The 12,058-nt window shown below is 41.0% G+C and overlaps 1 protein-coding gene across 3 annotated transcripts in view; it reads right to left on the reverse strand.

Moving 5' to 3' along the window:
• znf609b (zinc finger protein 609b) overlaps positions 1-12,058 on the reverse strand; it is a 56,503-nt gene that overhangs the window by 5,150 nt on the left and 39,295 nt on the right. For all 3 annotated transcript variants that reach the window (XM_079864930.1, XM_079864929.1, XM_079864931.1), the window contains 2 exons: positions 2,978-3,065; positions 75-2,385 (listed from right to left, as the gene is read on the reverse strand). In XM_079864930.1, the coding sequence (XP_079721056.1) occupies positions 75-2,385; positions 2,978-3,065 (2,399 nt within the window). The remainder of the gene's footprint in view (positions 1-74; positions 2,386-2,977; positions 3,066-12,058) is intronic.

Consider the following 12,058-nt stretch of genomic DNA (forward strand, 5'->3'; position numbering starts at 1 on the left):
ATTTGTGGGTAAATTATCCCTCTAGCTTGTCAACAGTGCTGTCGTTCAGTTCAAGAATCACATGTTTGCCTCACCTGTCTGTACCACATGGCTTGCTCCATACCCAGCCTGGCAGACTCTACACTTGCCTTTGAGTCATCCTTTCCATGATGGCCAGCTTCACTAAGCTTCATTTTAAGCCCCTCAGCCTGCTGTGGCTGTAGCTTGACCTCCTCCCCTTTAGGGATGATGACTGACTTGACAGGTTCGGAGGAAGTGTCTCTCTGCTTGCCAGTGGCCTGTGGCTTTCCCAGGTCTGAAAGGCTGGGGGCTTTTGTTAAGCCTGGAGGAACAGGGCCCTTCTGTTTCCAGTCCTCCTTCAGTGAGGTTTCCCTGTCCTTTACACCAAAATCAGGCTTTTTCTCAGCAGACCTGTGCTGCTCAGCCATAAGTCTCTGCCTCTCCTCATACTGCTGCCTGTAGGTTGGATTATTGTTCATGAGGTGGTTGTGATAAACCTGGTCTGGGTATCCATATGGTGGGACATAGTATTGGTTGTAGTAGAGTGGCTGCATGTACATATTGGAGCGCTGCTGAATGACCGAGGCTTGCTGCTGTTGGTGTGGGTGACTTGAAGCGACCTCAGCTTTGCGCTCATCCTGCACATCCACCTTCGCCTTCTCCTCTGGCAATTCTTGTTCATCTTCCTTCTTTAGTTTCACAGGTTGCCCGTCTGGTACAGACCCACTAGCAGTGGAGCTACCGGGGCTAGGGTGGGTGTAACTTGGAGAATAGTAGTTGTCATAGCTAGCATAATATGAAGATTCCTTAGAGGATGCCTGAGAGGGAAAGAGAGCCTTTTTCGCACTATCCCTGCCTGACTGATCTTCCGCCTTGACTTTGACCCCTTCCGCTTTGCCTTCCCCATCCTCTCCGGCATCAGATATGTCAGAGTATGCAGGACTATTCGTCTTAACCGAGGAGCTATCAGCCCCATTCTGGGTGACAACGTGAAGAGGAGTGAGAGGCTGTCCACTGCTATCCACACGACTGGCCACCCCGATGGATGGACTGGGGGCATTATCAGTGAAGCTGTATATCTTATCTGCCTCAGCTTTCATGCTAGCAAGGCGGCTTTGATGAGGGTCCGACGAGCCATTGAGATGACCCTCACTTCTACTTCCTGGGTCAGAGGATTCAGAGTATGGACTTTTCCCCTCTTCAGTTTTCCCACTTTTTGCTGGGAGCTTGGGACTGTCTGCATCCTTAGCCAAATCTTTCTTTTTCTTGTCCTTTTTCTTTTTGTCCTTGGAGCTGCTCAAGGCTGGATTAATTGGCGACGAGTCCCCAGCTACACCTAACTTAGACTGCATGCCTTTCAGCTGGGGACTCTTGGGGATACCCTGCAACATGTTAGCCAACCCAGGGGGATGGTTGGGGCTCCCGCCACTGAATGGTGTTGGCTGAAGAGCGTACATCTGTTGAGAAGGGATGGATGGAGCCATGGACCTGGAAGATTTCATGTTCTTCTGGGACAGCTTGTCAGACTTGACAGTGCTGTTGGGTTTTTTGGACTTCCTGTCCTCTATGCCATCATTGCTAGCCTCGTCAGCAGTGACGCAAGGCCCATCCTCACAACCCTCCATTGGTGTGCCACAAACGTCTGCTTCAACATCACAATTTTTTTTCTTTGTCTTAGAGCCAAACTTTCCAGGAGAGGGAGATGGACTCTGAGCATCAAAGCCTCTTCCTTTAGGCGTGACAGACCGTGCTGGGGAGAGAGAGCCTTTCTGTGTAATCGAAGCTCCGTTGCAACTTCCTGGCTCAGGGTGGAGAGAGGATTCTTCCCCATACTCGCTGTCCCCATCCATATCTAACTTAATATCATCGTCATTATGTGCACGAGCCTGATGGTACTTCAAGCCATTGATGTGCTTGTACTTCTTGTTGCAATTGGGATGTGGGCAGTCAATCAGTACAGGTGAGGGGCAGGTTCGGTCTAGTGGAGGAGGAAGGGACTCAGTTTTGATGATAGGAATTGGGAGTGCAGAAGAGGTCATTCCACCGTTTGAATTTGTGCGCATACGCTTATTGCCTTTAGAGTCCTCAGAGCTGGAGTTGGGCTCCATGTCTGATGTAGGCTTGCTCTTGCGCTTACTGGCTGAGGAGGGACTGGCTTTTATGTCCTCTGTGTTGCTGTTGGGCGGAGTCCTGCGCTCAGAGGAGTTTTGGCTTCCACGCCTACCCTTGCTGTTGGAACTTGCTCTTGTCTTGCTGTTGTTGCTGCCCTTATTATCAGACGAGTTGCTGTTCTCATTGACTGGGGTGTTGCTATTGGGTCGCATTCTTTTACCACGGCCACGTCCATTTCTCATTTCTAGGTCACTTGTGGGAGACTCGCAGAACCTTAAAGAAAAATGAAAATTATTTATTAGACCTTCACAATTAACTTAATAATAATTAGCCGTCATGACAATCACTAAATTAAATGCTGTCAATGGGTAAATTAGATCAAAATTGTAAAAAAATAATAGGAATTTGGAAAAAAAAACAAAAAAACATTTAGACCTCTAAAACGTGCTTGCAGTTAAAATACGAAATAGTATGACATTTAGAATTGTACTTTAAATATTTAATACAGCATGCACTTTACGAGTTAACACATTTAAATACTAATAAAAAGCTTTTCGTAACAAAATCACTCCTAAACAACTAATTAAAAATGGATATTCAAAATATAAAACTGATTCAAAAAAGCACACATTTAGATTCTTGCATTAAGCCAGAGGTTGGATTGTATTCTTATCACTTGATAAGCTTTGAGATGTGTATGTTTTTAATAGTGTGCCTCATCCCTAAGGGTTATGGATGTGATACACCTGGCTTACTGTTAGCCTGGAGGGAGTAGGGGCAAGTGAAGTGGGAGGAAGGGAGGGGGGCTCCTGGGGAGAAGAACACTTGATTTTCCTGATTTGAAAAGTTAAAACATTTCACGTACCTTGGAGGGGCCCAGTCATGACGTGTACAATCCAAAAGTGTTCCTACATATGTTTTGTTCCTCCAGGTAACATTAACCACCAGCATACCTGTAAAAAATAAAGACGACCCTTAATATAATGTGAGAATATCTCTTATCTTAGAGGTTCAATGAGACAGTAATAGCATGGAGTTATAATTCTAATGCTCCTCCACCTCATTCACAATATTTCACATACAGTACTGGCAGAAGCCACAATTTAAATAGTTCAAATGGTATTTTGGAGACTCTCAAAGCAGCATGGTATTTTTTACTGTGTACTTCATGATTACACCAGCTAAAAGCTGTAAGGAGCAGAGTGTGTCATTTCTGGGAGGAAAATTGTTTGATGGTGTCCTCCATCTGACTTTGCAGTACTGTGAGCCGCCTCTGCAAATGGTTTAGCAATTGTGTGAAAATAGCTGAAGTAAATGAAAATGTTTGTGGGCTGGCAGTGATTCAGAGGCTTTGCTACAGAAGCTTGGAAAGGTAAGTGCTGGATATTTCTGTGATTTTACACTACCATAAAAGCAGGCAAAATCAATATTAGATTCCAATTAAATGCCCTTATAAGCACATGAGAGGCAGTATAATGTTGTGTAACCTTGATATGTCTTCAGTCAAACTAATACATGCATTTCAGATAAGCCTCTAGGATGTTCTGCATACTATTACTCAAGGAGGAGTATCTTTTTACTCAAAACCTTGTCTTGTTTTCCCAATCCCAAACATTATAGTATGGGCATCAGAATGTGAGAGCTGAATTCATGACCGTTCCTTTGAAAAATGTCAATGGAGGTCAGTCGAAGAGCACATTAGCGGGGCCCCTTCCTCTTTCACTTGCAGTCATTAGTGGTTCTCTGGCCACCTGTCTGAACCCAGACTAAATGAGGCTAAATGGCCGGCATTTCACCTCTGATGCTCTTCAGAAGCCAGAGTGGTACAAACAGAAGTCTGGCATGTGCACGGCTGCACTCTTACACTTCATTAAAAACATCTCTGTCAAGATTTAATCGTGGGGATTTAAATCAATACATTGTGCACATGTAATATTTAACATGCAAAACACAGAATTTTAAAATAAAACTATACATAAAGAATTAAACAAAACAAAAGCTCTCACATACACTCAGAAAAATAACACAAACTCCACAAAACAACACTAAAAAAAATCTGGCTTAAAAAAAAAAACAGCTTATTTTTTAAGTTCTTATTTGTTCCCGGATCCTGGTCAAGCTGGTTTGGAAGGAAACCAGCTAAGACCAGCAAACCATCTTTTTTTTTTTTTTAAGTCATGATAAAACAATTGCAGAAATAACATGAGACATGATGAAAATATATAGATTTTTAAATCGTTCATCGTTACATAAGCCTAGTGATATTTTAAAAATGGGGGAGTAGTCATCCAATATGTCCACCCAAATTTTTCATTTCACTAGGAAATACATGAGCACAGGAAAAAAAATATTGATATTTAAGATGCATGCGCTTCATTGACCTCATGATGAAATCCAAGAAGTGACAAATATGCAAATGAAACCAGAAAAGGTAATGACACAATCAGCTATGTTTTGTTTAAACCAACAGTCAATTCTGGCAATAAAATAGCAATGGCTTATTGAGGTGGCCCTGGAAAGAGGGTTGAATCAGGATACTGGCACATGAGCCTTGCTGTTTGGCACAGTTGTGTTTGCTGGCACTGAGCCCTTCATAGTCTGTGGGTGAGGGCTTTCTGGGCTCTACTTCAAGAGCAATAAACTTTCAGAAGATTTAGGGCTGACATTTGGAGGCATCAGCATGCATGGCTTGTGAGAGTGGATGCCACACCAACACGACCCTGGTCTGCTTCCAACGTCCTGCAGCGGGGATTTGTGTCAGAGTGATGCCTAGAAATATTGCACCAATCTGCCTCTGACTGTTTCATCATGAACTGAGAGCTGTCTGCCCTTAACCTCCTGCCATTCTGGGATTCACGCACTGGGCTGAAACATGAGCAAGTCAATATGTCTGTCCACAAATAAAAGGTTGCAGTGCACTAGATAAGATTTCCACACTGGGCTTTGGCTGAAATAAAGCACAGCACTGTTGATTCGAGGAAGTCAAGAGAGGACACTGCGACTCAGCAACAACTTGATCTGCAATAAGTCATGGAAGATAGATGCTCTATTACAAAGCTCAGCGTGCTACCTAGGCAACATTTGTTGTTTTCCTAGTTACGTTCCTGACACAAATGTCACTCTAAATTATGTTCCCCTACAAGATACCTTGTTTTTTTGCTGAAATCTAAGGTAGCACTGCATGCATCCATAGTGTAACTAAGGGATATCCAACAAAAGTAGTGGAATGACAACCACTGTAAAGATGCAAATCAAGTCCGTTAAAAAGTATGTTTTATATAGTATAAATATGGGTAGTATGAATGAAATTCAATCGTACTTCATCAGCCATGTTGTTACTGTCACGTGACCAACGAGCGTCACTTCACTTCTATTCATAAATCCCATCCAATGGCCTCATGGGATAGTAAAGTGTCCATTGAATGCACACTTCAGAATCTCGCCGGAAGTAGTAGGCCATCCGGGGATTTGTCGTCTACTGTTTTTCGAATATTCGGACATACTACTCTTTTGGCGTACTGTTATTTGCAGACTATATATTAGGGAAGTATTCGATTTTGGATATAGCGCAGGTCTTATGGCAGGGCTGGGCAAATCTGGTATGTGTCCGAAATTTCCCCCCATTTCCTTAAATAGGGCACTATTTGAGGGAACAGACATTTGTAGTGGTGTCCGAAACCGTAGTTTTCAAGTGCACCCATTCAATCCCACAATGCACCGCAATAACGAGTGTACAACCGATGTACGCTCAGCGGCTAGAGAATACCCATAATGCACTATGAGAGTCACGTGCCGAATGAATTCCTGCGTTTCTCCAGAAGATGGCGCCCGCAACGGAATCATCCATCCATCTTCCAAACCGCTGGTCCAATGTGGCTACAGCGTAATATCATACAGGTATAAATTCCTTTTAAATTGATTGTTAAATAGTTTGATTAATGTTTATACATAGTTTCCATGATAGAGTTTAGGATAAATGTTTTCATTAATACTGGAGCTGTTACACAATAGTTACACATAGTTATTACACAAACTGCGCAAAAGCGGCAGCCCTTCTGACGCACTCAGTGTCCGAATTCACTCACTTGTTTTACTATATTAGTGGATTAATGTAGGGAATAGTGAATGAGGGTATTGGGGGCATTTTCAGACACAGTCCTGACCTTCAAGATCCACTTTCCTGCAGTTTAGCACCAACCCTGATCAAACTCACCTGTCTGTAGCTTTCTAGTAATCCAGAAGACCTTGATTAGCTTGTTCAGGTGTTTTTGATTAGGGTTGGAGCTAAACTCAGCAGGAAAGTGGATCTTGAGTGCCAGAGTTATCACCAGAGGTATCTCATGCTGTGTTCAAGTAATGTCGGAAAGATCATATTTGAATGCACATGAAAGTCACCACAAAGCCTTCATCACCAGGTGTGTTTAATCTAAACTCTGCGGCAAGGCACATCACTCCTGCATTAAAGATTCGAAACCCAACATAAACGTATCACACTGTCAGTGTTAGGACTTAGGAAGTTATCCTTATGAGAAGTGTGGGTGGACTGTCTGCAACGTCTTTAAGAGAGTGCAGCACAGCGGAAAGACATCTCAAAGTGTGTGAGAGATGTGTTCCCTGCCACGGGATCTTGCTGCTCTACTTTCCACCCACACAAAGTGTCACCACGATACAGATCTGCCCAACACCCTGATGAGAAAAATAACACATCAAAAGAAGAGATGCACACCAGTGGAACCAGCTCTCGCATCCCAAAGAGAAAGAGAGAAAGTGTATAACACCAGCACAACAAAGAATGCCTCTCTAAAGTGAAAGAGCAGATGATTGGAGCCCTGTGTTTGGGACGCGTCCTGCAAAAACAGATCCGAGCTGATGTTGTGGAAGTGTGGCACTGGTTGGGAAGGGCTGTCAATGGACACACAAACGGACTTGTTTTTCTCTCCCTCTTGACCCTTCAACTGCGTTCTCTCTCCATGTCAAAGACACACACACACAAGAGTGGCCACAGAGGAGCAGGGTGAATCAGACACACTGTGCCCATGGCAAGAGGAATAGAAAACACTTAGACAGCCAATGCGCTGTGAATGTTGATGAAGCAGGCCTTTATGTGGTGGCACTGGGAGGATGGCAGAGTGTGGGCGGCGCGTATTCCACTGCCTACCCATAGCCTAGATATGCTCTCATTTAGGGATTTGAAGGAAATTTTTCCTTTTCATTCTCAGCAATCAAGACTGAGGCTGGTGGAGAGCAGAACAAACTGACGTTTCTGGCTATGATTAGAAGGGATTAAAAAAAATAAAACCTACAGAATCTGGACAAATCCAGTTAGAATAAATTAAATTGCAAGCGTCAGGTACCGTCCACTGCTCTGCCTAAAGAGCTAGTCAAAGTACGAAGGTCTGAAATCATTACGAGGCAGGTGTTTTCAAATAAGATATATATAGATGTACATTTACATTTATGCATTTGGCAGACGCTTTTATCTAAAGCGACTTACATTGCATTTCAAGGTACACATTTACATTATCAGTCCTTGCTTTCCCTGGGAATCGAACCCGTGACCTTAGTGTTGCAAGCACCAACGCTCTACTGTTTGAGCTACAGGAAAGCATGTACTTTATTGATCCCTGAGGAGAAATTCAGGAAGAGACTGATATGTAAATTAGGACAGGAACAAATTATTATTTTGGTATTTGTGTAATGTACTGTAAGGAGTACTCTTATAATTACTCTAGAAATCTAACAGATCGAGCAACTTTTACAAGCTTATTTAAGTAAAATTACAATAATATATTTTTCATTTAAAAGTGTAACAATACTAATAACGACAGATTAAGACATATGCTTTTCTACACCTATATTTTCAAAGGCATTTCAGCTCTTGTTTACATTTGAAGTATAAATGTTTGGGGAAAAGAACTCGCGCTGTTCTGAGATACACCAGAAAGCGTACGCACAAAGCTGACTGTCTCACAGTGCAAGCACTGAACTAAGTTCTCTTACTGAGCTTTAACTGTCAAACACATACAAGGTTTATATAAACACAGTCGGTTATATCTTAGTGAATGTAAACAGTTCGGATGTGTGTCAGTATATTGGATCCGTGCATGAGGTAAATTAATGTTAATCAAACAACAAGACAGAGAAAATCACTCACTGAATACCTTCAGTAACATCAATGTCTATTTAAAGAAGTTAATGCAGTTTTATTTGAATATTCAAAACAGACCTTGCTAAATAAAATAAAGCAGTTTATTTAATTTGTACCTTATATTGAATTTATTCTATTATTTGTAATTTGCATCATTGTTCTTATTTTTAAAAACGATAAAATAATTAAATAAAGTGAAAGAAGATTTTGTCCCACACCTACTTTGACCTGTCATTCGTTTATCTTTTTGTTACTTTGTAAAGCTAATTTTAAACAGGGAAATTAGTTTGGCTGTACTGCTCAGTGACATGCAAAATAGCCTTAAAAATCCAACACGAAAAAAGGACTGTGATGAGATCGTGGATCATGACCCTGCCTGAAAAAAATCATATGATATTTTTGCCATATCGCCCACCCCTAAATCAAAACATTATATTCCAAACACAGTAAATTGCTCTCTAGATTCTAAATTGTTTTTGTATCCCCCATGACTTAAAACTGGACCGTTTTTTATTCATCTCAATAACTGTTGTTCTGAAGTACCATTGTAACTCGCTGCCAGTTTTTTGTCTTTTATCAGTAACAGTTGCTGGAGGCTGACAAAAATATTTAAGCATCTACTTCTGTGAAAAGTATCTTGGCTCAGGATTCAACCAAGATTCACTTTTTTTATGTACACTTAATTGGTTTCTTCTCTGCTTTCTTTTTTTTTAACAAATTGTTTTTATTAAATTAAGTTCACCAAGTTTATAAGCATATAATCCAATGACCAATTAAAATTGTACACAGAAAATGAATGAATGAACCATCTATATAGCACATTTAATACTAATGTACAATAAAAGGCTCTGTTTACTCCTGGTATTAAGATGCGTTTTGGTCGATCGGATCACAAGTAGACGAGGGAGACGCATTCCTGTTTACACCTGATGTTTTAATCCGTCTCTTTTGTCCACTTTCAACCACTTCTGTCCAGATTTCTTCGAGGGTCTGTGGGTGGGTAAATGTATTTTTTTTTTCAGATCTTTTGATCTAATGGACAAAATAAGCTCGCGCAATTTACGTATGAATACGACGGAAAAACATACAGAGAGCATCAGCTTTCATTTCTAGACCAGCCGAACACTGTGAGTGTGTGTTAGAAATCAGGAATGGTGAGAGAACATTGTGCTTGGTATGTTTTTCATCTTCAAAACAAACTTCGACCATCACACATTTGACCACATGAGCGTCTACACTATGACAGCAATCCGGTCTAATGTGTTTTCCACTGCCTCTGGAAGTGGTTGAAAGTGGACAAGCTCAAAACGTTTTAGCCCCCGTTTACACCTGTATTTAGTGTCGTCCAGTTGTGAATCCGATCGACCAAAACCATCCTTAATACCAGATGTAAATAGGGCCAAAGTGATTTAGAATGGGATCAGGGAAATCTTCTCAACCACCACCAGTTTGTGTGCATACAAAATATCATGATTGGCTTGTTTTTATCGTTCCACTTGGAAACAGAGATACTGCATTGATACTAAAAGTCGCTAAATGTCACTAGATGACGTCATACGTCAATTAGCATATTCATGACGTCATCGCGTCGTATTTGCGTTCTGCCTGCCTAATGTGTTTTCTCATTAAATTCATGTTCACATACTGTATTTTCATATAATATAATATAATATGTTGAGTTATATCTCTGAAATAATCAGAAGCACAATCTATACAAATTTCCAAATTGACTTTACAACCAATCACAGACACTATTTACATCATCTTTTCCCCCTGTGTTTAAAATGATATAATCTATTTCAGATAATCTTGCCTTTAAGATGCGTTCACACTGTCGGTACAAATCCGATTATTTGTGTATCCGAATTGGAATCTGATCTAAAATATTGATGTCCACACTGTGTATCGCAATTGTTTAGATCCGATGTATGTGTCCATGCAACTCTTTCGTTTTCCGGAATATCTACATTGCTTTCTATGTCAGCGACGTTGTGTTGGTAGCCATACGCCAAAAACAACAACAACAACTGCAACATGGAGGGTTTGCAATTGTCTTATTTACATTTTACAACATGACAATGTATAGCCGCCGACTAGCCGGACTATGTCCTCTGAGGCAGAACTGTATGATGCTGGTATGAGCGGCTTTTTTCCACACTGTCGTCTCCGCCGGTTTCAAAATATGTCTCCGTTATATTGTCATTTTCTTCTCATCAGGCACTTTGGAAAAACACAGCCTTGTTTTAGGCAGTGACTTCCAGCATGTTTCCTATAACAATGTCTGACGTTTACGTGAGAAAGTCTCATAAACCATGCGAAAACCGATCTGAGCGGTCAGACTGAAACGGATTTCCAGAAATGCAATTTGAATAGGATTTCAAACCACATATAGATGTAGCTTGAAACAGAATTGTAAAAATCGCATTTAATGTGATTTTTTTGCTGTTCACATTAGCTCATTCTTCGGATTAGCGGATTTCGGATTAGCTTATCCGGATTTCAATCGGATATGCACAAAAATCGGATTGGACTTCTGAACTTTGTCACAAGTTCAACCAAAAAAGTCTGGCTCATCAAAACTTGCAACCTCATCTTATAAATCACACAAGGCCTTGCTACTAGGGCTGAACGATATTCTGTTTTAACATCGACATCGCGATGTGCGCATGAGCGATAGTCACATCGCCGGAACATGCGATGTGAAGGGTAGCACCCATGGTGTATTAAGAGAACGGTAGCACCAGGGTAGCACACAGTAAACACGAGTTTGTTGTATGGCTTGTTGCTGGGGTGACATGCACGTTCCGCGTGCCTGCACAGTGATTGGTTCGCTGTGCCGCTGCTCACCGCTCACAGCCAACATTCACTGGCAATCCTATAGCTAAAAATGGGCGACGAAGAGGATCCGCCACAAAAAAATGATGATTTCGTACCAAAAAGAAAGTCAAAATCAGCAATTTGGGACTATTTCGGGTAAAAAAAGGAGGATGTTGACCAAAAAGAGGTACTTTGCCTGGAGTGTTATAAAGTTGTGGATGGTTGTCTTTTTTTAAAAGTCTTTTGTCTTTTATTTTTCGTGTTCGCATTTATGAGGAAAAAACAATGTTACGTGACAGTTCTCCATTACGGACGTGAGCGCTCTGAAAGCGGCACTAAAAGACTGCTTTAAAACTTTCACAGAGACCTCAAACAGAAAGCACAAAGCCTTTCTTTAAAGCAAATTTCGTTTTGTATTAATTGTATCTTAATTTTAATCAGTGTTTCATTATCCAATTTCTTGGATTTAATAAATAAAAAGTAAATATAGCAGACAATAGATAATCACGACACGGAGGCGCCAGCGCCTGAACAGGAGCTTAAGCTATCATCCATGAACCGAAACTCAGCGTATAAGGTAGCCTACTCGCCTCACACACCTAAAAAAAATAGAAATATATCTATTATCTACAGAAATCTCTACATTTAAACAGAACCATTCAAAACAAAACAAAACTATGTAATCGGTATGAAATGTGCATTTCTCTCCGGCGCGTTCACTACTGCGAAGATCGCGAGTCAGTATCGTCAACTTCATCTTTGCAGCCGACACAGAAAACACTTGTTTATTAATAAACAATTAAAATGTCTCATTGCAGTATTTTACATATTCATAATCATTACTTTTGCTGGTTCTTTGTGACAGCTTTTAGGTGCCTTTGTGACAGCTTTCAGCTTTTAGTAAGAGAATACGATTTTTTTTTTACTTATTTTGAGGAATTATAGCCTAATGAATAACAAACATCTGTTAAGAGCGCCGCC

This window comes from Squalius cephalus (assembly GCF_949319135.1).
Source record: "Squalius cephalus genome assembly, chromosome: 3".
Lineage (NCBI taxonomy): Eukaryota > Metazoa > Chordata > Actinopteri > Cypriniformes > Leuciscidae > Squalius > Squalius cephalus.